The 24,163-nt window shown below is 41.0% G+C and overlaps 1 protein-coding gene and 1 long non-coding RNA gene across 4 annotated transcripts in view; one reads left to right on the top strand and one right to left on the bottom strand.

Moving 5' to 3' along the window:
- The first annotated feature begins 1,254 nt into the window (after positions 1-1,254).
- Positions 1,255-6,111, top strand: LOC131503859 (uncharacterized). Its single transcript, XR_009257657.1, has 2 exons — positions 1,255-1,509; positions 5,709-6,111. It is a non-coding gene; the product is annotated as an uncharacterized LOC131503859 (long non-coding RNA).
- Positions 5,576-24,163, bottom strand: part of CNTNAP5 (contactin associated protein family member 5) — an 810,836-nt gene continuing 792,248 nt past the window's right edge. The window contains exons 22-25 of one of the 3 annotated variants that reach the window (XM_058715580.1): positions 17,668-17,886; positions 15,507-15,578; positions 12,764-12,937; positions 5,576-8,493 (exon numbers count right to left, since the gene is read on the bottom strand). In XM_058715580.1, the coding sequence (XP_058571563.1) occupies positions 8,492-8,493; positions 12,764-12,937; positions 15,507-15,578; positions 17,668-17,886 (467 nt within the window). In that variant the 3' untranslated portion in view covers positions 5,576-8,491. Of the gene's footprint in view, positions 12,938-15,506; positions 15,579-17,667; positions 17,887-24,163 lie in introns of all 3 variants that reach the window. The other 2 variants (XM_058715579.1, XM_058715581.1) reach the window with 2 other exon arrangements.

Raw genomic sequence — 24,163 nt, 5'->3', positions numbered from 1 at the left:
ACATTTCATGTTATGTGAAAGTTACATGAAACTTAAATTTAAACTAAAGTTATGAAGTTGCAGTTTCCATATATAAAGTCCTATGGAAACCCAGCCATACTACTCATTTACACAGTGTCCATGGCTGTTTTAGTACCAAACAGCCGAGCTGAGTGTTGACGGCAGACACTGGTCCTTAAAGCCTAAAATATTTCCTCCCTGGCCCTGCTGTAATTGATGGATATTTTCTCCCACTCTGGGTTTGGAGGTGCAATAATAATAACTAATATTTGTATTCTTTTGTAGTTTTAAAAGATACTTTCATAGTTCTTTTGTTAATTACTCATAACAACTCAAATGATAAGTTAGATGCCCAAGGCTCAAAATAGTGGTGTCCACAGTCAGAAAAGAGAGGGTTGGGACCCAATGGAAATCTTCTGGCATCAAATCCCATCTAATGCTTGCTTCAAACATGAGGTAACCAAAATATAATTCTATTTTACTTCTGCACATCCCCTATGTTTCATTTTTGCTTTGCTCATCCCAATGAGGAGACTTTGATCTAAAAGGCCATTCCACATATTTACTGAGTTTCCTGTCATTTCTGAATAAGAACTTTCTAGCCCTTGTTCTAAGCCATATTTAGCTATGTACGGTTTCCTGAATTGGCACACACATCTTGCCTCAATGCCTGTTTCCTTTCTCTTACTTGCCATTTTCAACTTAACTTGTGATCATCCTCTAAACCTTTGAGACACAACTGAAACAACACCTTCTTTAGTCAAATCCCTGCTCCCTGCTCATGTGTGTTAATTGGGGCCTGAGCCCTTCTCTGTGGCACCTGTTGTACAGGATTGTCATTTATGTACTAGCCTCCCTAAGTAAACCCTGTACAGCCCTTTGTGAGCAATTGTTATATCTTATTATGTGATTATTCCCAACATCTCAAAATCCACATCAAAATTGCTGATCAATATTTGTTGAATGAATGAATTAGGAAATTAATGGTTAGTCTCAGAATATACAACAGTTGATATTACACACTATAATATTAATACTATAAAGTTATCTTACAAAATGTAAAGGGTGATAAATTAAGATATCTTTTTGTATAAGATAAAATGCTAAAGAACCTATATACACGTCACATGACATTGATCCCCTTTTATTTGATTTCTGGCCGCTTGATATTGATGTTTTTTTCTGGCAGTTTGATTTTTAACTTTGCGTTTCCTTATAATTTCAATAACTACAGGCAAAAACAGGAAGGTCAGCATCTAGCACACTGCAGGCTCTCTATTAATGTCACATCATCAGGTTTCCTTAAGACACTCACCGGCTCCCTCAGAGACACCCAAAGGGAAGAGCCACAGGAATCGGAATATTTCACAACATGAATGTCCCACCAAAATTCCAAAGTGGTGTCATGGATGGTGGAAGATCTCTGCCTGTTTATTGGGAAGGGGCACTTGATTTTACTTGGTTGTAAGTTTATGTGCTGAAAAATGTTTTCTGTGGGCTCAGCTTTAAGTGAGCATTTGAATAATGTTATTCTCTTCTAGAAGAGGCTCTGCCTCGGGGCGCCTGGGTGGCTCAGTCGGTTGAGCGGCCGACTTCGGCTCAGGTCATGATCTCGAGGTCCGTGAGTTCGAGCCCCGCGTCGGGCTCTGTGCTGACAGCTCAGAGACTGGAGCCTGTTTCAGATTCTGTGTCTCCCTCTCTCTGACCCTCCCCCGTTTATGCTCTGTCTCTCTCTGTCTCAAAAATAAATAAACGTTAAAAAAAAATTAAAAAAAAAAAAAAAAAGAAGAGGCTCTGCCTCTTTAGACCTCTGGAGAGTAAAGATCAGCTACACTCCCTAAGCACAGGGGATTGGCCCTGAGACAGGTACATCACAGAGGTTTTTCTGCAGACACAAAATGATTCCTACATATTCTACTGGTAGCGCAGTTTTGGTGTTTTGAAGCGTAACCATGTATAGCCAGAGAACCCTTTGATTTTCTCTTTATGGCCTTTTGGTTTATCTTGTTTAGTTGGAGATTTTCCTCTAGTTTCATTGAGCCATAGAGGCCAGGGACAGAGTAGCTGTACAATGGCAAAATTAACATTATTTGAATTTGTTTTAGCTGTAGTTCGGTACAGCTAGATGTGGTTTAAGGCTGATATTGGTTAAATCTTCACTCTTCCACTAGCTATATTAATCTGGGAAACAGGTGTTACCATTCCTATTTTCCAGATGAGAAGCTGAGTCACAGGTAGGGTAAGACCATGGCCTGAAGCGACACAGATAACAGAGTGGGAACTGACTCCAAGCATCTGTGACCTCAAACACTGTGCAGTTCTTTTAGCAAATTAATTTACTCATGCTAGGTATAGTTTTCTGCAAAATGAGAAAGACAGTCCTCCTCTGATGGTTTCATTGGGACAAAAAGGGGTAGCACGTATAAGTACTTGATATACACCAGGTGTTCAACAATTGTTAACTATTTTATTATTACATTTCTATTTAGGAGAATATTTGACTCATACCATTTCTCTTCATAAAGCCAGTATCTTTTAAATGAGAGCTGTGCACACAACAAAGGGCCCTGTGAGACGTGGACAAGTTGTCACACTCTCCAAACCACAGTGTGTGTGTGTGTGGGGGGGGGTCGTGAGGACGACCACCTGCCCTTTTCAGGGAGCACCGTCCTGCGCTCTCCCTTGCTGGCATTTCTCCTCCGTTCGGTGAAAGTTATGCTGTAAGACAGCCTTTAATTCTCTAAGGCCTATTTGAACAGTTGGAGTGTCTCAGAGCGAGCGGCTAAAGTGGATTTGCTTTTCTTCCGCTGCTCAACACTGTCATCGGCTGGCGCTGGTGTCTCCTCCCCAAGGATGGATCCCACATTCCAGACGGGGCTTTCAGCAGCTGGCTCGCTGGTGTCAGATCCTGTTGGCCGGTCTCAGATGTGCAGACGCTGTGAGCTCATCGACCCCATCAAATGTAGGCCCACGGAAATTTGTTCATTTTGAACCGTCATGAACAATGAAATCAATTCACATACAGTTTAAAAATTGTATTAGGAAAAAAATACCATGAGGTTAGTCCTCCCCACAACACAGTATATGTCTGTTTGAACTCAAAGTCATTTGTTTTCTCTTTTCTTCCTTTCTTTCAATTTTATTTGCTTATTGTGAGAGAGAGAGGGGGAGAACGTACGAATAGGGGAGGGGCAGACAGAGAGGGAGAGAATCCCAAGCAGCCTCCTCACTGTCAATGCAGAGTGTGAAATGGGGCTCGAACCCATGAACTGTGAGATCATGAACCAAAATCCAGAGACTGACAACCGACTGAACCACCTAGGCACCCCTTCTCTTTTATTTTATAGGCTTAAACCAATACAAATATGGCAAAGTGGATAAGATTAACACAGTCCTTCATTAACTCTGAATGGTACTCTCTGGTATTATTATGTGACTAGAAAGCAGCTCAGGAAAAAGACGTAGGGAAACGAACATATTTTTAGTACATGAATATTGTTTTAAAATCCATTGAACCTCAGAGATGAGAAAGGATTTATGTATTTACTGTCCCTCAGCTACTAATTAGAAGAGTTGGGATTTGAAGCCATGAGTGTCTGGCCAAAAGCCCATAGGTCAATTTCTCTGCTATCCAGAATTATTGTAAATGTTTAAGATAGTGGATTTGTTTCATTATTTAGAATCAGTCCCCACTTTTGCAGGGACAGGGCATTTCAAAATCTCATTTATGGCAGAGCCACAGCTAGAACTCAAGACTTCTTCCTAGTCCAATCCGCTTACAAGCCATTACTGAGCCTCCTTGCAGAGCAAAGCATGACTAACTTTTCTATGGCTAGCTTTAGTAAATTATGTGTGATATGTGTCACTTGTTTTCAATACATTTGGAAAGGATAAAGAGATAAATAATGGCAGGAAGCATTTACGAAGGGCCCCACTGCTCATGTACTTGGCTAAGTGGTTTGCATGTATTATTTCATTTGATACTCAGGGTCTCTAAAGGTCTTTGTGTTTAATTTTCCAATTTATATCTTCAAAACCCAAGGATTATGGTGGTTAATCTATTTCAAGTCACAAAAGTAGAGAATGGGATTTTGTGGGATTTGAGCCCCAGTGGCTTGCCTGGCTCCAATGTCCATGTTTGTACCATAAAATTATTGCTCTGAGTCTTATCCCATGCTTCCCCCTAGCTTCTCCATCCCTTCAGCTGACTCGAAATCACATGGACTTGCCACTTCTTCATTAAGTGGTTCTAAGGGTCGTCAGGGCTTTGATCTTGCTAGAGTCCGTGATCATTATCTATTCTCATCTGACTTGGTTTCTCAGTAGCATTTAAGAGCTGTTCACTTCCTCTTCATTACACACTTTGTTTTCTGGGTTCCAACTTACTCACCCTGTCTTCCTCCTTCCTCGATGTCTGCCTCCTTCTCCTCTAACAGACCATCGTTCCAGGCTCTATTCCCTAGTTGCATTCATTGTCTGGATGATCTCAATCAGACGCTCACACACACATACACACAGATGTGTACATCTGTAAATGCATATACAGATTCAAATATCTCCCAAGTATCTCTCTAGAGCAGACCACACTCCTGAACTGCAGACGTATACCCAGATACCTGCTTGACACCTACACTTATTGCCCAATGGGAATCCTAAACTTAACAAAATCCCAAATTGAGCTCAGGATCCACTCTTCCTACTTCTCAGCCACCGTTCTCCAAGACAAAGCTATTTATTTTCTCCTGTCCATTCAGTGGCTTAAGCCCCAAGTTCTAATCTTTCTTGGTTCTTTGTTCTGCTCATAATCTCCTTCAAGTCCATAAGCAAACCCTCTTGGTTCTCTCTGGACCCAGCTCTACTATTATATTCTCTTCTATAACAGCTGTAGTCCAAACAACCTCCCTCTGGGCAATGGGTCCTAACTGTTCTCTCCCCCTCCCCTCTTGTTTCTCCATGGCCCATTCTTCATTGAGAAGTTAGATGAGATTTTTGTAAAAGGTAAATCTGATAGTGTCAGTCTCCTGTTTAAAACCTTTGCCAGTTTTTTGACTGTTTGTTGACTGACTACCCCATACATAGAAGTCTTAATCAGCATATGAAGTGATTTCTAATTCATCACTATGGATTGTTTAATATCCTAAACACATAAAAGTCCAGTTGGGGTTGGGGTTTTCTCTGGGAAGAAAGGGAAGGCAAGATAAGCAACATGGCTGCTGTTAAGCTGGCAGGGATGAAGGTTTAGGAGAGGCCTAGGGTTTCATACAGGTAGATGAAACCTGGATGATTCCAGAGCCCTGAACGTGCCTTTTGACCAAGTCACTGAGCTTGCTGTCATAGGCATTTGAGCCAGGCAAGCAGGCAAGTATAATTCAGCCTGGTGATGAAACAGCCCATGACAGCACTTTCAGGCCCGCTGAAATCAATAAACCCAGGGAGTGGGAGTTTCATGTTTCTCCAGCAACACCACAGGTCATGTTGTCTTGGAGTTAATGGTCTAAGGGATGAGAATGAGAGCTAAGGGATTAATTGTTAGACTCTTCATTAACCCAAGAAAACACAGCAAGACACATTTGGCTTCCACACAAAATCATACAAAATTCTCTCTTTATTAAATATACATTATTTACAGTTTAAGTCTTTCTTCTGTACAACAGTAACCATAGAAAACAAAGAAATCTAAGGCTAACGTTTTATTTTTCCCCATACAGTGTATTATTAAGACATGTTACGTGGTCTACAAAACTGACTTGGAACGAGGCAACATCACTTGAGATTCTGTTTTGGGAACAAAAATGAGAAGATCCAAAGGAAAAAGCAAGACTCTGGCAAATCTACAAAGAGAGGTGACCTGTTTTGTGCTTTTGCCATAATAGAAAGTCTACATATAGTTTTTTTGGGGGGGAAGTTATTTTGCATTTTATTATTTACTTGTTAAAAATAATCCCCCCACTCTTTCTCATTCTTCAAAAAGGAGGACCACTGCGTGCCAGAGAGAGATTTCCCATCTGAAATGGACATGGCAATGGGCTATCATAGAGATCAGCAAGCTGCAGTCCATGGGCCAAATCTGACATGTGGCCTGTTCTGTGAATAAAGTTTTATTGGAACACAGCCATGCCTCTTTGTCCGTGTATGGCCCACTTCCTGCCACAGCAGGAGAAGGGAGTATTTGCAACTTTCAGACTGTCTGGCTTGCAGAGCCTAAATTAAACCATCCAGCCCTTTACAGAAAAAGTTTGCTGACTCTTTCCCTATCAAATCCTGGAGGCAGACTCCTGGTTCCCCCTCAGCCTGTCCTTCTATTCCCAGTGACAACCCTGCACCCCTTTTGCCTCTTCCAGTTGACTGAAGGAAGGGACAGCTTAAGATAGCACATGGTATCAGGAGGCATGTTAACTACCAGCTTCAGAAGGAGAAAAGTCTTTGTGTTGGACCTCCCTAAATAAGACCCTCTCACACTATAACTATGCTGCTTTAAAGCAAGGTTTGGTATTTTTTGCATGAGTATTTAAGGCAGGGCAAGGTTACACAGGTTGACACTGCCATTCGGATAGAAGAGACTATGTTAATATTTCATGTAAAGCCTTGGGGATGGGGTTGACTATAATGGAAAAGTATGACTAGGCAGAAGCCTGTTAAGTATTATCCCTTAAAGTTGCACTGAAAGTTTCTACTTATGGGCCTTCCAAAGAATCTACAGGGTAATACAATGTTCCTCTTGAATGCCCAGCACCTTTTTCATGTCCTCTGAGGCTACCGCTGGCATCTGAGGCATGGAAGAACATGATGTGAATGAAAATAAGACCAACATTTAATTGTTAAAACAATTAGATTCACCTTTGGTCATGGCTTAGGACTGCTCTCCTAATTTTGTTCTGGTATTCTGCCTCAGTGGTCAGGATTGAGAAAACCAGTGTTCCTAAATAGTGTTAGATGGTGGGTCCCTGGCAGTATCTGTTGTTGGGGATGGACAGTATCACATCGTCTTATAATGTGGCATGCCACATGGATGGCAGGACCAATGAAGGGGAAAGAAGGACCACTAGACTGATTTCAGGACCTCAAGCATCCCACCCATGGGGCTTTTGATTTGGGATAGTGGATTCGAAGAGTTGTTTTGACACCTTCTTGCCCTTAAAATTGTATCTGGGTGTTCAACCTGGGCAGGTTGGGTCACTGTGGTGATAGCACACAATGAAAATCTTGTTGAAATAAAAATATTGGGGACAGGAGGGAGACGTGGTTGGAGTAGGGCTGAGAAGGGTAAAAAAATGTCATGCCAAGGTTGGTAAGGGCTTCGTCATGTGAAGCCCATGATATTGCCTCTTTCCCTAATGTGTAAGACAGTGATCCAAATGCACTGAAGGGACTCCTGATTTAGGAGCCAAGAAAGAGGGAAGAGTTGCTGCCCCTGCTCCATGGTGGGAGCAATGACCCTCCACACCTGAGATGGCCACCGACTGTTGCCGCAGATCCCCCCTTCCTCCTCAACGTGTTCTCAGCAGGTGTGGTGGAAACACCCACACCAAGCTTTGCCTTCATCCTTGCTCACGTCTACTCAGCCACTTTGTAGTCTATAAACATTACAAAAGACAGACAACTAGCTGACAAAGTACAATATTTCACTAAAAAAACTAAAATGTGCTTTTCTGTTCTTTCTCAGAGCTCTATAGTGCAAAATAAGAGAAAATCACTCAAAAATAGCAAGAGTTCAGTATCAAAACCTTATATGAAGGTTTCAAACAACCGTCAACTCAAGAGGAGATGTGTCTATCCCTACTGATGAGCCGTGTATGTAGGATGTCCTGGAGAAAGTCTGACTATCAGCCCTATTTACAAAATCTTTGTGTATGTGTCTGCTTACGCTGCTTTTTCCCCCTTTAAGAGGTTTAACTGTTTGGGATTTGTGGAAGCAACGATGCACACCAGGGACCCAAATCTGCAAACTGGATGGGCTCAACAACAGTGGGGGTGGGAGCATGGGAGGAAGGGCGGAGAAAAGAACCAAGAACAGTGTGTGGAAGTAATTCAATTACACTGTGTGTCTTTTAAAGAAAACATTTTCCAACTGCATGACAGACATGAAGTAGCACTCAGCTTCCATGTTTTCTGAAAGTGTGGGGTTTGCTTTTGCCTTTTCCCACGAACCATTTTTGCATCTGCGGGAACAAGGAAACCTCTTTATTCCTTTGGTCCGCTTGTGACCCGTAGGACAACAGGAGCCTAAGTATGCCAAAGCCTTTAGGCTAAGGAAAAATGAAGAGGAGAGCTACACACTGTCTCAAATTCCTCTTGGCAGGCCGGGGTTGCAATGTGGACTTGATGGATTGCAGCTGTGGGGGAATTCAAAGGAAGCCAGGGCAAGTTGGTGGACAAACTGTCAAGGCTTTTTGTAAGAAAGATTTCAACAGCCTGATTCCTATTTCCCTGAATATCTTGGAGGAGACACTGTTCGTAGCCTCCCGGTGCGGCTCCTCTAAGTGAATGAGCTTCCTGCAGAGAAGAGACAGGTGTGACTTTCAGGATTGGAAAAAAACTCACCCGGGGCACAGAAGTGAGACCTCACTTAGATGGACAACAATTTTTAGTCAGTTATTTACTCGAAGCTACTTCATCTCGTTCTCAGAGACGTTTCTAAGTAGAGTCAAATGGTTCGTGGGGACAAAGAAGGGTTTTAGGAGGGGCAAGAGGACAGCAGACACGTTAAGGGGCATTTGGAAGAGCAAATGGTTATAACCACATGACCTTGAAGGAATTGATACGAGAGGAGGAGGGGAGTGGAAGTGGAGGTTGCTGTCCCTCCCCCACAGAGGGCCCCCAAGCCATCGCTTAGGTCTGACTGATGAGAAGGGGCTTCAGAATCCCTCAACCAGAAAAGAAGCAAGAATGGAAAGAATCAGGCCTTCCCCAAAGTACTTTAGAGACAAGGACCATCTTTTCTTGCCGTTCCTAAAGAGTTAGTCCATTTCCCTCTACAGAAATATATCTGCATAGACAGATATTTGGTTCGAGGAAGAGAAAAACGACGGCATATTGAAAGTGGAATATACAAGAAAAATTATGAACATTTTCCAGAAAATTATCTGCTTCAGTCCCTAGCCAAGGCTTTGCAAAAATAATCATGCAGGACCTCTGCTCTGTATCCCATAACACTCTCTGCCTAGCCCTTTTACAACAATTATACCTTGTTCTTGCCCCGATAGACTTGGAGCTCCTCTAAGGGCAAGAACAAGGTATAATTTATATTTGTGCAGCCAATGTCTAGTTAAACCCTTGGGGTACTGGGCATTCAGTATGTACTTCATGATGAATAAGGAAAGGGAACAATCTATTTCTTTTGTTCTGATCCTGCTCCTGTTACCCTGCAATGGTCATGGAGCTAACAAAAGGTAGAAGTCAGGTTTAGTGCCATGTCTGTGATTACAAGAGGGAACAGAAACTGTTTGAAAAAATCAGTCCCGGATCCTTAAAATAAATCTCCCATATGCAGCTGAGACTGAACAGAAGAGGCTAAGTTATCCATAAACCCTTATCCAGAGAAGCGACAAATGTCTATTTCTCTAGGTGAATTCTCATAGAGACCATGGCAGTCTAACCTATACACCCAGTGAATGTTGCAGTGGCTGTGAAGTATTTTTTAGGGTAAGCATACATACTGTTGCTTATGTAAATAGGTTTGCTTGGTAGAAATTATATCAATTAAGTATCCCCCTTAGAATGTGAAATTGCACAGGTGCTTTCGGTTGTGCTATAAAGCGACCACATTCCATGAAATATTTTTGTAATCCACAGCTATCAAGGACCGAGGGTTACAGTGGGGGATTATGGTGGTCCAGCTCTCAGAGCATGCAGTCAGGAAACCTGACTACCGAAGCAGAAAACAGGGGTTAAGGAGGGGGCAGAGTGCTTTCAATGACGATTTGTTTTAGATTATAATCGCTCAAAGGTCAGAACACTCACGCGATTCAACAGTTGCACAAAACTACCTGGGTTTGGTACCACTGAGGAAAGACAGGCAGAGTTAGCACTTATTTCTAAGTGAAAATTGTGTTTTGCTTTGGAGGGAGCTGCTTGCTTGTTTCCATATACATCTAGTGAAAGTCAGTGTTCTCTGGGGTTACGAAACAATCCAACCCTGTAAAAATAATTCTGGTTTAGCCCTGAGACTTTACTTACAAGAGTGATGTGCTGATTGCACGGTCTTGGCATTGGTTTCTCGGCCTGTGATACGGAGCGCGTATGTATAGACAGTCTACGTGTGTGGGGAGGCATGCTGGTGGATTCTGCAGTGTGGGAGGGGCAAGAAGAGAGCTTCATGGAATCTTCACCCTATAGAACTACCTACAAGCATTTATAAGTGGATGAGGAAAGCAAATACTCGGAGTTGGCCTTTGCTAGTTCTCCGTTTCTTCTGTCAGCGCTATGCCAGCAAAATATAGTCCTTGCTTCTCAGAGACTTGAATAATGAGGGGTTCCAGTTTTATTCCTCACACCTTCCTTTGCCTTTCCATTTCATTATTGGAGATGCTTCAGGCTAAACCTACTGTGCTTCGTGGTGACTTTTATTTGAGGGGAGAAAGGACTATGTCCCCGTAGTCCAAATCAGCAAGAGGCTGATTTATACAGCCTTTTTTATGGAAATCAACAATTCAAAAGTGAACATTGGAAACAGGGGTGGAAGGGGCAGGAGAAAATAATATTTAATGATCTTTCCTCTTATTGATGATTCATTCATCTTATTAAAAATGCTAGAAGAAAAAAAAACAACAATAAAAAACAAACAAACAAAAAAAAAAACAAAGATGCCAGCATTGGAATCCTTTAAATACATTTACTAGCAAAATGATACCATGATGAAGTGATTAAGAATCTGCAGATAGTTTTAAGAAGAGAATGTATATTTAGAACAACATCTTCAAGTTGATAAATATGATTACAAGCTGATCCTTGCCCACGTGCTCAGACCCTGAAAGGAAAGCCTGAAACGGATTTGAGATGAGACGGAGCTAATGAGTTCTTCATCGTGAGCCTGGCCACGCCAGGGGAGATAGACACACTAAGAAGAAAATGGAATGTCTGCTCACTGTTGAGGCTGGCAAACTGCAACATGGTAATTGTTTCCCAAACCGAATCTGTCTCATAAAGAGAATCAGCAAGGACTTTCCACATTTGTGGATCATTATATTGGTATTTTCAGCATACCGGAGACTTTATATTGTTTTCCCCTTCTCTTTTTCTCCAAGATGGCCCAGAGGCAGAGTGAGACCCATCGCCACAGTAAAATCGTTAGGATTCTTACTACCACCTCGTGGATGAGCTAGGGATGCCTTCTTGAAGGAATAACTATGTTTCTTCGATGCTTTGTTTTCGGGAGGGACAGATACCCTGAAACTTCACATCACCTCATGTGAGAGTCTATGCCTGCAAAAAGATGTGTGTGGGGGCCTTTATATACATGGAATATAGATGACTTTAAAATGTGATTCACTGTAGAACCTAAAAGGGCCTCTCAAACTAAGCAGTGAGGGTTCAACAGGGAAACCATAATGCCCCAGTCAGCACGCCCTGAACCTCCCAGAGAATGTCTCTATGGACAGAGGTGGGTCATTGTGTCTGCTAGAAAACATGACACCTGCATTCATTCACTTTAGTCACTAGATCGTTGGTGAATAGATAGAAGGGAAGAATCCTGCTTGATATTTCTTTTCTTTCGTGCATTTTTGGTTTTTTTAAAATTTTTTGTTTTCATTTTTATTTTTAAAGCTCTTCATGGAACCAGGTACTATTTTAGACCTTTATTTGAATTTCTTTATGTTGCAGCAACTTATATATATATTTATATATATATATATATATATATATATATATATATATATATACCTTAGTATAATAATCCCAGGAATAACCTAGCTAACATTTCTTACAAAATTGGAAGAGGCATTTTTGAAGTTATAGAACATCTACTTCCTAGCAGCTTTCCTTTTTACCTCCTAGTTTCAAGATACTATTTTCCATGCTTCCCCTAGGTTTATGCTATTGTGTGCAGTTCTAAAGTGTCGGCCCCAGGAGAGAGTGGCATGAAAGGAGCAAAGGAATGGCTCACTACTATAAGGAATTTTATATTTGAAATACTCAGGGGAGAAGAGTCAAAGTGAAAAAGGGTGATGGGTTAGGGCAATGGGCGTCCTGTGGTAAGGAAAAGCAACACAAAACAAACCTCTCTTAATCCTTTGAAAGTGCCACTGAAGCAAACCAGGCTTTTAGCATCTTCTTTCTCTACCCTGAGTTCCTTGGTAGGAATGAACTTGAGATGGGGGAGGATGTCAAGGGTGACTGTCATATGCCTAAGTCACAGAGCTCAGGTTCAACATAAGCCTGAGGTTTAATGCAAGACTGGACGGCTGTGAAACTAAAGAGTGCATCTTACTTAGAAACTGGAAGTATAGAACTAAATATGCACATGTACACCCATGTGTCTCTTCTTTGTCTAGAGTAAAGTCAGTCTGTTGAGTGGTCACTATCATATCACCACCATAACTCTGTCGGAAAGGAAGGCAGTGGACATAGCTGCCTGGTCTTCTGGGCTGGGTCAAGAGGATAGATGCTGTGGTTGATACAGGGGTGTGCCAAACATAATTGGCAAACAAATGAGAAAAGGAGGATGACCAAAATGAAAAGATAGGAGAAAGGAGAAAAAATTTAACAACAACCCAAAGAATATTAGGTGACCCTGCAGTTTCTCAGATGAAATATTCCCGCTTACACTCGCTCACTGTGTTTTGCAAGTCAATGTCATTTCTAAAGGAGCTGTCCAAATTTTCTGGGTATTCCTTCTCCTTCATCTGGTTAGTGCGGTGTGACTGCTTATGCTGGTAAAGGAAGCGGGTCATGATGCCGATGATAGAGAAGATGATGAATATCACCACTGCTATCACTCCTGTTGAGAAAGAGGAAAGAAAGAGAGAAGGAAATCATCATGGACCATCTACTCGGAAGAGATGATTCAGTCGAGGCAGGCAAGGCACTCAGTAGAACTAAACAAAACTAACCCAACAAGGAACAACAGATTCTTGCCCAGAAATGAAGACCAGCTGAAATGCCTTCAGTCTTCAGTTTCTAAGAAGCCAGAAAGAAAGCCATTCTAAATCAGAGAATGCCATCATATAAATATGGACTCATCCTGGACAAGGATTTCTTAGTTATTTCTTCAAGACCTGATTTAGGCCTAAAGATGCAACAGAATCTTTTAATTAGCACATGTGCCATTTGTAATCGCTTGTAATTTCTTTGTCCCCTTGCAACGAAATATTTTAGAACTACTTCAGCACCCTAGAGAACCATCCCAAAGCATCACACACCTCAATACACCCTCTCCTGATGTAAATTCTTTTAGGGTGTATGTTTGCTTTGCTAAAAATGATTTGCTATGTAATGGGACGCTTCCCAAACATACAGGGCACTCCTCCACTGCTCCGTGCTCTGCTAGGCATGGGCCGGTGCAGAGATGGTATGTTCTGTTTTCCGGAGACGCCGAGTCAGCTGAAATGGCAGACCTCTTCCAGTTACGTCAGGTTCCCGCCTGCTCTCATTGCATGTGATTTTACTGCATCTACTCGGCAAGTTGCCCTCGCTGACTCGAAGGTCTCGTCCCTACCCTTTGCCAGGAAGCCTCTCGGGATGCAAAGAGCAAAGTCAGCAAAAAGAGGGTGAAAATGTAGAATCTGGTGACTTTTAAACGGGAGAATGCATCTATACATGAATGTAGGTTTTTCCAACATTCAAATATTTGAGAAGTATGTATGACATTCACATATAAGCTTATTCCCAAGAAAGTGTGTATTCTGCTGTTTTGTTTCTCTTTCTGAGTAGAATGGAGAGTGACAAAATGTGTTTATTTTAGAACATTAGTTTTGGACATCCTACGCCGTGATTTACATAAGCATGGATATTTGAGAGTTAAAAATATTGAGTGCACATCTTCTACCGATTTGTATCAGAGCTGGGGCCATCATTAAGATTGCTTACTTTAAAAAAAATATATTCCTAAACCCTTAAACAGCATTTTCCCTGACTATTTTAGAATCAGGCAGAGTAAAGCCACGCAAGTTAACAAACCTATGAATAAACTGGGTGGCAGTGAGGGACTCCCAAGAACGGGCTGCAGCTTTATGAGATGAAATACAGAACTAGTTTCTACTTCTTTTACACAGACTGTTAGAGGGATTTTCCCAAGGGGCTAGGATGCCTTTCCTGCTCTTAGAGACTCACGGAAGCATATAACTGGGTGGGAAATGTCAGCAGTCACAAAAGTCTCTTCTCCACATGTCAAATGAGAAATTGTTGGAAGAGAAACAGACAATACATTCTTCCTTGATGCCAAACAAAAATCAAACTGGACTCTCTTCCCTGAAGCAGAAACTCAGGTCAGACATTTTAAGAACTTCCTTAAAGAGGAAAGGTCACAGTGTCCGTTCCTCACAGTCATATTGTAATGGGGCACCTCTGTGCTTCCACAGCCATTTGTACATACTCCCTCAAAACACTACTCGCTAGTCCCTTGTTTTCTGCTTACCAGTCCCCTCCCGCACCAGGCTGTGAGTTCTTTGAGGGAAGCATCCACGTATCCCTATACTTAGCACAGGGCTTGACCCATAGCTGAGGCTCATTAAATAGAAGTTAAATGAATGGATAGTGCCGACTTTTAACAGAACTCCATCTGGTGTGGATCAGTTCATCTGGCTTGCCAGAAGGCAGCGATGGGGCACCGGCTAGGGCTATGGCTCCTGGATGACAAAGAATTTAGTCTCTCACAAGTGTCTAACATTAAACAAGGTTTGGGGATCATTCTGTGTTGCAAGGCCAAGGCGGAAAGAAACAAGCCACCGGAGGAAGCAGCCAGGCTGAGGCAGGATAAAAAGGGGTGAGACCAACAGGCAGGAAGAAAATGGAAAGGCTGGGGAGGGGGGAGGGAGAGGGACGCTCACAGCAGAGTAGACAAGATCTGTATCTGTAACCATATGTGCTGCTGGATTTGAAACTCCAGTCCTGTGGGCTTCACCCTGCTCATTAGATCCAACCCAAATCACTTGCTGGAGAAAGCTGACAGGTCTGGGGCTTTCACCCATCTGTCTGCCCCAACATGGCTTCTTCCCATATGTTTTATTGGTGTGCTGTGTTTGTGCTTTAGGAAAACTGACAACTGCATGAGATGAACAGGGTGCACACTGCCTGTCACTAAGTAAATGTCCCAGCTGTTGACTCAGTAGTCGGCTGCCTGATGGATCGGGAGCAGGATGCATCCATGGGACTGTAGATGCTGGGGGAAGAGGGAGCCTTTGATCAAACAGCACCCATGACTATTCTTGAAAAGGCTCCCTCCCAGTCTCACAGATCATGCGGGGCTCTGGATGCTAGATGGCCATAATTAAGGAAGGAATCAAATAAATCTCTCCCAAGCACAGAATCATTTATGTCCTCTCTGCTTTCAGCAACAAGGAATGATTTACCTCCAATGATGGCTGAGTCACTTCGAACTGCATTGGTGAGCGGTTCCCGCTCATCTGTCTTCCCAAAGGGATCTGCAAGGAGTAAAACACATGGCACTTCATTCCTCACTCAGAGTCCTGGAAGGCAGTCAACAATACGGACTTGAGAAGACACATCTGTGGGTTAGACCAAGTGCTCTCAAACAGTTGAGAGCTCCCAAAAGCTTGCAGTTTTTTGGGTTTTTTTTAGGAACCCAAACAAACATACATACAAAAAAGCATCCGAGGTACACAACTTCCACCCCATAGCTCCATGACTATTGGCTTTTATGTCAGCTGTAGGGGCTAAAACAGAAGATGGTGGAACCCACCCATATCTGCGTTTGCCTACAGTTTACCTCCCAGATTAACCTTGATGTCCCTCTCTGCTTTGCTGGACCATCGCTATTCATGACAATGGCCTCTTACTTCAAGCATGCATATTCTGTCTGCTTCAGAGATTTCTTTAGCTGCCTAAGGATTCTGGGCCCATTGACAGAAAAGACAAGGGTGCTGGAGGATTAACACCCCCATGGAACCCTCACTGTCGGGGAGGGGGACTTCACTATATGTATGTTTACATATATAGTAAAAGAAAAACGAACATCAATCAAGTTTGAAGGCACGTAGATCTGGGTTTGAATCTTACTCTGCCACTTGTTGGCCTGGTGACATTGAGCTGGAAAGCAAGCAATTTTTAAAAATGTTATGTATTTTGAGAGAGAGAATGAATGAGTGGGGGAGGGGCAGAGAGAGGGAGATAGAGAATCCCAATCAGGTTCCATGCTGTCGCACAGCCTGATGTGGGGTTCGATTTCACAAACTGTGAGGTCATGACCTGAGCTGAAAATAAGAGTTGGACATTCAACCGACTGAGCTACCCAGGCACCCCCAGAAAACATTTTTTAAATAACAAATCTGCAAATGTATTAAAAGGGGATAATGGTACCGATATGTATGCATATGGTGCATGTGACATTTTCAGACCTATAACAGCTGTCAACATTATCACTGCATCCTTAGGAAATACCTACAACATGAGTATTATTTTTCCCGTTTCACAGATAAGGAGATTAGATCATAGTCATTTAGTAACTTGTCTGGAGTTCTATAGTTCATCCATGGCAGACTCAGAATTCAAATCAAGGCTAGTCACCTATCACATTGTGCTTCTTTCCATTATGCCTCACTGCTGCCAGGAAGACACCAAGCTTGGTGACGAGTGGGCAACAGCAAAACTCAACCCGCTTTCTTTGTTCATAATTAATAACTAATTTGGCAACTGATTACCACACTTGATTAAATTAAAACAAATCCCAGGGATGCTTTAAGTTCCCCACGATGATGGTGACTAAGGAAAGACAAAAGAGGTGTTTTAGGGAGTGGTAAAGTGACAGAAGATATATGGGTGATACTGCTGTGGGACTTTCCTATTGTTAAGGAAGGCTGATTATATCACATGAATTATATTAGTTCAACAACAAATCTGCCTCTCTGACCCTAAACTCTTCAATCCTCAGAGTGGTAGGTGGTAGTCATTTAAACTGTAGTGTGTATATACACACACACACACACACACACACACACACACACACACATAGTGTGTATATATACATATGTGTATATATACATAGTGTGTGTGTGTGTGTGTATACACACGTATATGCACAAATATGCATGTAGTTCTAACTACTCATCATATTAAAAGTGGGATTATATTCAATATATATAAAGTTCAACCATGAGAAATCAGTCATAATTCTTAACTACCTGTGATCATATAAAATAAGGACTTGAGTAATACTACCCTTTAACCTAGAAAATTCTTGAAGATATCAAAAGTAGTACTATCAGGGGGCGCCTGGGTGGCTCAGTCTGTTGAGTGCCCGACTTTGGCTCAGGTCGTGATCTCACGGTCATGGGTTCAAGCCCCGCATTGGGCTCTGTGCTGACAGTTCGGAGTCTGGAGCCTGCTTCGTTTTCTGTCTCTCTGACCCTCCCCCACTTGTGCTCTGTCTCTCCGTTTCTCTCTCTCTCTCTCTCTATCTCTCTCTCTCTCTGTCAAAAATAAATAAATATTAAAAATATTTTTCATTCCTTTAAAAAAAAGTAGCACTATCAAAGGAGGGCAGTTGCACTGTACCTGATGAAGAGTCCACTGTGGTCACTGCATTCACATCCACATCCACCACAGAGCCACAGCTGGATTCTGTCAGGGTCCCTTGGACAGTCACAGGTGCGATAGTGGCATGACGCAGGGCTGCCTTCAGGGGTGCTACCTGGTTGTATTGGACTGAAGACAGGCATCCGACAAAACCCATGATGTTTGCTTTGGCGACTTCAGAATCCAATCCAAGATGCTCTGCAAGATGGGAAACAAGCTGGTGTGTGTGTGTGTGTGTGTGTGTGTGTGTGCGTGTGTTCTCTTTTTCAAACTATGCCTCATAACCTCTTTAAATAATGTCTAAAATTCCAGAAATTGCCTTGTAATTCTTTGTATTAAGGGAAACCATTCCAGGTCTTTCTTTGTCTCCTCTTCCCAAACCTTATCCCCATGATTATCATCGATATATCAACCACCTCTCATAGGAAACTGTTAGGGCTATCTTTGCTTTGAGATAACATTTCAAACTTCCAAAGTCTCATTCGTGTATTTTATGCACTGTGACAAAGACTTAATAAATCTGTTCTACACTCTAAATGTTTTATAAAATTTATTTCATTATCCCCATCACCATTAATCTATGGATGCCAGGGATTAGTTCAAGCACACTACAATGCTCATTACAACATCACACTCAAAAGTGTCACAAGGGAAAAAAAATGAAAAGAGGTAGAGGGAATAGAAGTCAAAGTGGCACTTCCAGAAGTTTCTCACGTTCAGTGTTTTAAGCAGTCTGTATAAACTGACCAGATTCGAGATTTTCACCTACTTAGTTCTGTTCATGGTACTGATTGGGGAGCACGGATTTTCTGACCGCAGTCTTCCAAAGTATCTTTGACTCTTTGTGAAAGGTGAAGAGGCAATCATTGATTCACAGCAAGATCAAATGCCTTATTCTCTTCAAGATTTGCAGTAAGATTACTCAGCCACTTTCTCTCTTCTAGCTAAGATCATTTAAACAAATTGCTATGATACAATTACATACAAATACAATACACATGAGCTGTTTCTTCTATTTAAGGTGCAATAGTTTAATCCTACCTAGATGATTCAAATCATTATTTTATTATGATACTCGGTTTATTTTCTGGAAGAGGGCAGGTGCTTCCCTCTCTACCCATTGGAGATTAAATTTATTTGAAATCCATGTATGGTCAAAGAGTGCCTCCATGTATCTCCAGGTGATAATTTTTTGGGCAGCATGCAGAAAGAGATGTGATGAGAATATGGAAGAAAAAGAGAAATTAATATCCCTTAACAATACTTTTTCCAGTATTGCCCTTATATTCTCCGCCTTTGACACCCATGTACACATCACCAGTCTATCGTCCCTCCCTTCTTACCAAAAAAAGGAAAGAAACCATGCATATTAATTTTATGTAGCCACTAAAACAAATTACCACAAACCTAGACAGTTGAAATTAAACAACCTAACATAACACCAATTTGTTGTCTTATAATTCTGTAAAAGTCTGACATGGATCTTGCCAGGCTAAAATCAAGGTGCCTGCAAGGCTGCAGTTCTTACAGAGGTCCTAGGGGGGTAATCTGTCATCTTTTCCTGTCCCCTCTGAGATACCCAGTCCTTAGATTATTGTCCTTCCCCCCATCTTCAAAGCCAGGTATGGTGCACGTCTTTCCTCCACAGCTACATCTGCTTCTAATTCGCTTCTGTTGCCTTCTTCTTTCACTTTAAGGACCCCTGTGATTGCAGTGGGCTCACCCAAATGCTCCAGAATAATCTCCCTGTTTTAAGCTAGGTGATTAGCAACATTAATTGCATTTGCAACCTTACTTCCTCTTTGCCACTTAACCTAACACATTCACAGGTTCTGAGGATTAGGGTTTGGATATCTCCGTGGGCCATTCTTCCTACCCCTGCATGTCGGAGATTTCATGAGAATTGTCCAGGCAATGATAATGAAAATTCAATAGCGATGTGAAGTGACACTTCTGTGAATGTAACAGAACATTGGGGCAGGGGAGGAAACTGCTGATTTCCAAAGATTCCAATAAATATCCTATAGATTCTAAAAAACATCCTATAGTAGCTGTATGTATTTGTTACTCATTAAAGGATCATACGTATGTTTATTTCTTAATAATACGGGCTTTAAAAGACTTTGTCTCAGAAGAGACTTTTTAAACATTGTTATTTACTAGTCTCCCAGGCCAAAAAGCTTTCTCTAATGAAGACCAGTTGCTCCTGCCCAAATGTCACTAGAATGCGATCTACGCAGCTATAATTCCAAATGCACATTCACTATTAAGTGGAAATTATCAAGGGGTTCAATTAGAGATCAGAACATTTAACAAAAGAGGCAGAAGACAAGAGCAGAAAAGCATAAACTGGCATGAAGTTTCTGCCTTGTAGGATTTCAAAGCAGCTGAAAGTGACATGTCAATGTCACTATGTCTTAAGGGTCTAAGTCAAAAGTGCCAGATCTCATTTCCAGAACTCAGTTAGAAAGAAGTTTATATCAGGCCCAAGGTCTTTAGAGGACATCACTATAGTGACTGCTAGGAATACATGCTCCAGGTACAAGAATCAGCACGTGGAGAGATTGGGGATAATGCCAGAAAATGACATTCTCTCCTTAGGAAGAGATGTTTTGGACAAAGTGTTATGTCGAGGAAAGTGCATTTATTCTAGATGGATAATAAAGATGGAAACCTGGGGATGCTTATGAAAATAAATGAAAGGGACAAGAATCCCTTATAGGAGAAAATACTCCCAGTGTGAGGCCTGATATAACGATTTCTCATATCTTTACATATATGGAGACAGAAAAAAAAAGTTAGGATTATTTTTCCTTCTTATAACCTTGTTAAGTAATATGCAGTAAGGAAAAATCATTTGCTAAAACAAACAAACAAACAACCCAAAGAAAAACAAAAACAAAAACAAAAAAAACCTCAAAAGCCACAAGGACTCGATATTCACCATGTATTAACTACCTATTAAGTAACTATGCAATAATTCTTTGTAAAGTATTATTTCTTTTCCCCTCAAAGTTTCTTCCAGATATTTGTTACTCTCTTCCAAAATTTACAGGTGAAGAAACTGACACACCGAAAAGTTAAAAGATATAAAAACGATTGTGTGGCAAAGTTGAGGCCCCACCAAAGTTGAGGTTATAACTTGAAATGCCAAACTATATATTTTTTTAACTCTTCCCATTCAGTTAACCTCCCCCTGCTGGTTTAAGTTCCATCCCCACCACTTTCTGCAGATCTTTGGGTAAATTAGCCTTTCTGAGATTTAGTTTCTCCAACCAGAAAATGGAGACAACAGTACGAACTTCCTGTGTTGTCATTTCCTTTTATTTGTAGCTGAAATTTAGTTGACGTACAATAGTATAATAATTTCAGGTATATGACATAGTGATGACAATTACACACATTACAAAATACTCACCATAAGTGTAGGAACCATCTGTCACCATATGCTATTTCCATATAATTGACTGCATTCCCTATGCTGTACTGTTATTCCCCATGACTATTTGACAAATGGGATTTTGTACCTCTTGATGCCCTTCACCTATTTCATCCATCCCCCCACCCCCTCCTCTCTGGCAACTACCAATTTGTTTTCTGTATTTATGAGTCTGATTTTTTTTTGTCTTTTCATTAGTTTTGTGTTTTTTAGATTCCATATGTAAGTAAAGTCACATGTTGTCTTTCTCTGACTTATTTTGCTTAGCAGAATACCCTCTAAGTCCATCCACCTTGTTGGAAACGGCAAGATCTCATTCTTTTTACGGTTGAGTAATATTCTATTGTATACACCACATCTTCTTTATCCATTCATCTGTCCATGGACATCTGGGTTGCTTCCATATCTTGGTTATTGTAAATAATGTTGCAATAAACACTGGGGTGCATATATCTTTTGAATTAGCATTTTTGTTTTCTTTGGGTAAATACTCAGCAGGGCAATTACTGGATCATACGGTAGTTTTATTTTTTTAATTTTTTGAGGAACCTCCTTAACTGTTTTCTACATTGGTTGCACCAAATTACATTCCCACCAACAGTTCATGAGGGTCCCCTTTCGCCAAATCTTCGCCAATTCTTGCTACTTGCTTTTTTTAATTTTTGACATTCTGAATGGTACGAGGTGTATTGTGCTTTGGATTTCCATTTGAAATGCCAAATTCTTTACCTAAGCTATGCTGCCTCTCCCAAAACTCCCCAAACATATCCTGGGTAGAAAAAGTATTTTTTTACATTATTAAGAAGAAATAAGTTGCAAAAACTAAGGAAAACGCAAGTCGTTTTGATTGAATTTGCTTGTTAGAATTTGCTGAACTCTGTGTTATATTAAATACATAATGCGTTTCATAATTCATTTTATTATTTTTAGGTTACAGTTGCATTAGAATCATAAGGAACTAGAGCATGTGTGGGCTACAGAATGAAAAACAGAAGACGAACTCAACCATGAATGTGGCTCCTCCGAAATGACAGAACAAGAATACAAAGGCCCCACCAGTGAAGAATGCTGCTGGTCTCTTTCTCACTCTTTTCACAATTTTCTGCTCCCACTTAAGAGTGCCATCCACTCAAGGAGAATGACATGGTGTCTCCTTATACTACATACCACCACCTGAAGGAACCGCAGGTATTTTACAAAGAAAAAAACCTACAGAACGTCTTGTTTGAAATTGACTTAGTTTCTCCCTCTCAGTACGCTTCGAACATCATTGAAATATGGTTTCTGATTCTCATTACAGTCTATCCCCACTGCCCTCAAATACTGAGGTAGAAGCAGCATGGTGTGTTGAAATAAAGCACAGGGGCGCCTGGGTGGCTCAGTCGGTTAAGCGTCCGACTTCGGCTCAGGTCATGATCTCACGGTCCGTGAGTTTGAGCCCTGCGTCGGGCTCTGTGCTGACAGCTCAGAGCCTGGAGCCTGTTTCAGATTCTGTGTCTCCCTCTCTCAGACCCTCCCCCGTTCATGCTCTGTCTCTTTCTGTCTCAAAAATAAATAAACGTTAAAAAAATTAAAAAAAAAAAAGAAATAAAGCACAGATTGGAAATGAGATGTGCCTGTTGGTGGATTGTGCACTTGCACATATGACTTGTGTTTCTTATCTCTGAGTTTTAATTCTGTCCACTGTAAAACAGTGACAAGGAGAACTCGGCACGTGGATTGTGCTGGAAATAAATATAAAAAGTCTGATTCTTAGTTCGGTGCCCTTAAATGCATTTATTGTTATTGTTATTAATGCTATTATTAATTATTATATTTATTCTTCCTACTACTCATCCATTCCAGACTCCTTTGCCTAGATTCAATGGCCCTCAGCATGCTCAAATAAACTGCATTTTTTATGAGAGAACGAAGATGTAAATGTTGATGTGTTTGCTGTAAAGTCTTTGCATTAAATTTCCACTTCACACAGACAAACTGAATGCATGTTGTACCAAAACTCTGAATGACTTGATTGGTTAAGTTATTATAGACTAACTTCTTCAAGCATTTTTAAACTGGACTTTCTACAGTAATTTAGAAACACTCATCTCTTCAAATCAAAGTTACGCCCCTCTATTAAAGCAAGTGGCTTCTTCTAGCCACAGAAAGCACAATACTTCACATGGTCAAAATTGTTTGACACTAAGATCATGGTTGAGCCAATCCAGGCTAATTTTATGTAGGAAGTTTATTCTGGATATTAAAAGAAGAAGGAGAAGAAGAAGAAGAAGAAGAAGAAGAAGAAGAAGAAGAAGAAGAAGGAGGAGGAAGAGGAGAAGAAAAGATTAGCCATTTGCTAAAAATAGACATGGCTCTAGGATGTAACATGACATTTGCTATATGTCAAAAGCCATTATGACTTTTGAATCCTAAAGTGTCAAAGTACAAGCCATGCAGACCCATCTAACCTGGGCTTAGAAGAGTAAAATGTTGTACCAATATAAAATATAAATAAAGGAAGCTGATGTTAATGGAAGTTATGAACAGTATACAAGTGAAAAGTTTTTGCCTCCAGAGTCCTTTGTGGCTTTCAGGCAAGAGAGAAGTAGCCTGAAAATTTAACTACCGTGACTATTCCAAGGCCGAGAACTGTATCCCTCAGATAAAGCTTTTAATCCTTAAAGTGGAATGTTAAACTGTATTTAAAAACAAAAAAAAAAAAAACAAAAACAAAAACAAAAAAACAACTTGACATTTACTTAATACTTTTATGTTTTCCATGGTATGTTCCTTTGTATATTCTGTGTAAATATTCATCCTTGTGAACTGAGAAAGGGGGAAATAGTTCTATTCAATTACCAGTTATGCAAACTAAGACATAAGATCAAGGACAAGTCCTAAGAAAATTAACCAGTCCATGGCCTCAGACCTAGGTCTCTTGGACCTTATCCTCCTGTTTTGCCCCCTACTTCATCATACATAACACCTGTAGGTATTGACTGTTGATAACATGAAGAGAAACCCCCCTCTGTAGCGTGCCTTACAGCCATTCAT

Source organism: Neofelis nebulosa, chromosome 2 (genome assembly GCF_028018385.1).
Source record: "Neofelis nebulosa isolate mNeoNeb1 chromosome 2, mNeoNeb1.pri, whole genome shotgun sequence".
In the NCBI taxonomy this organism is placed as follows: Eukaryota; Metazoa; Chordata; class Mammalia; order Carnivora; family Felidae; genus Neofelis; species Neofelis nebulosa.
The sequence above is the reverse complement of the archived record's forward strand: the minus strand, read 5'-3'. Positions and strand labels throughout refer to the sequence as shown.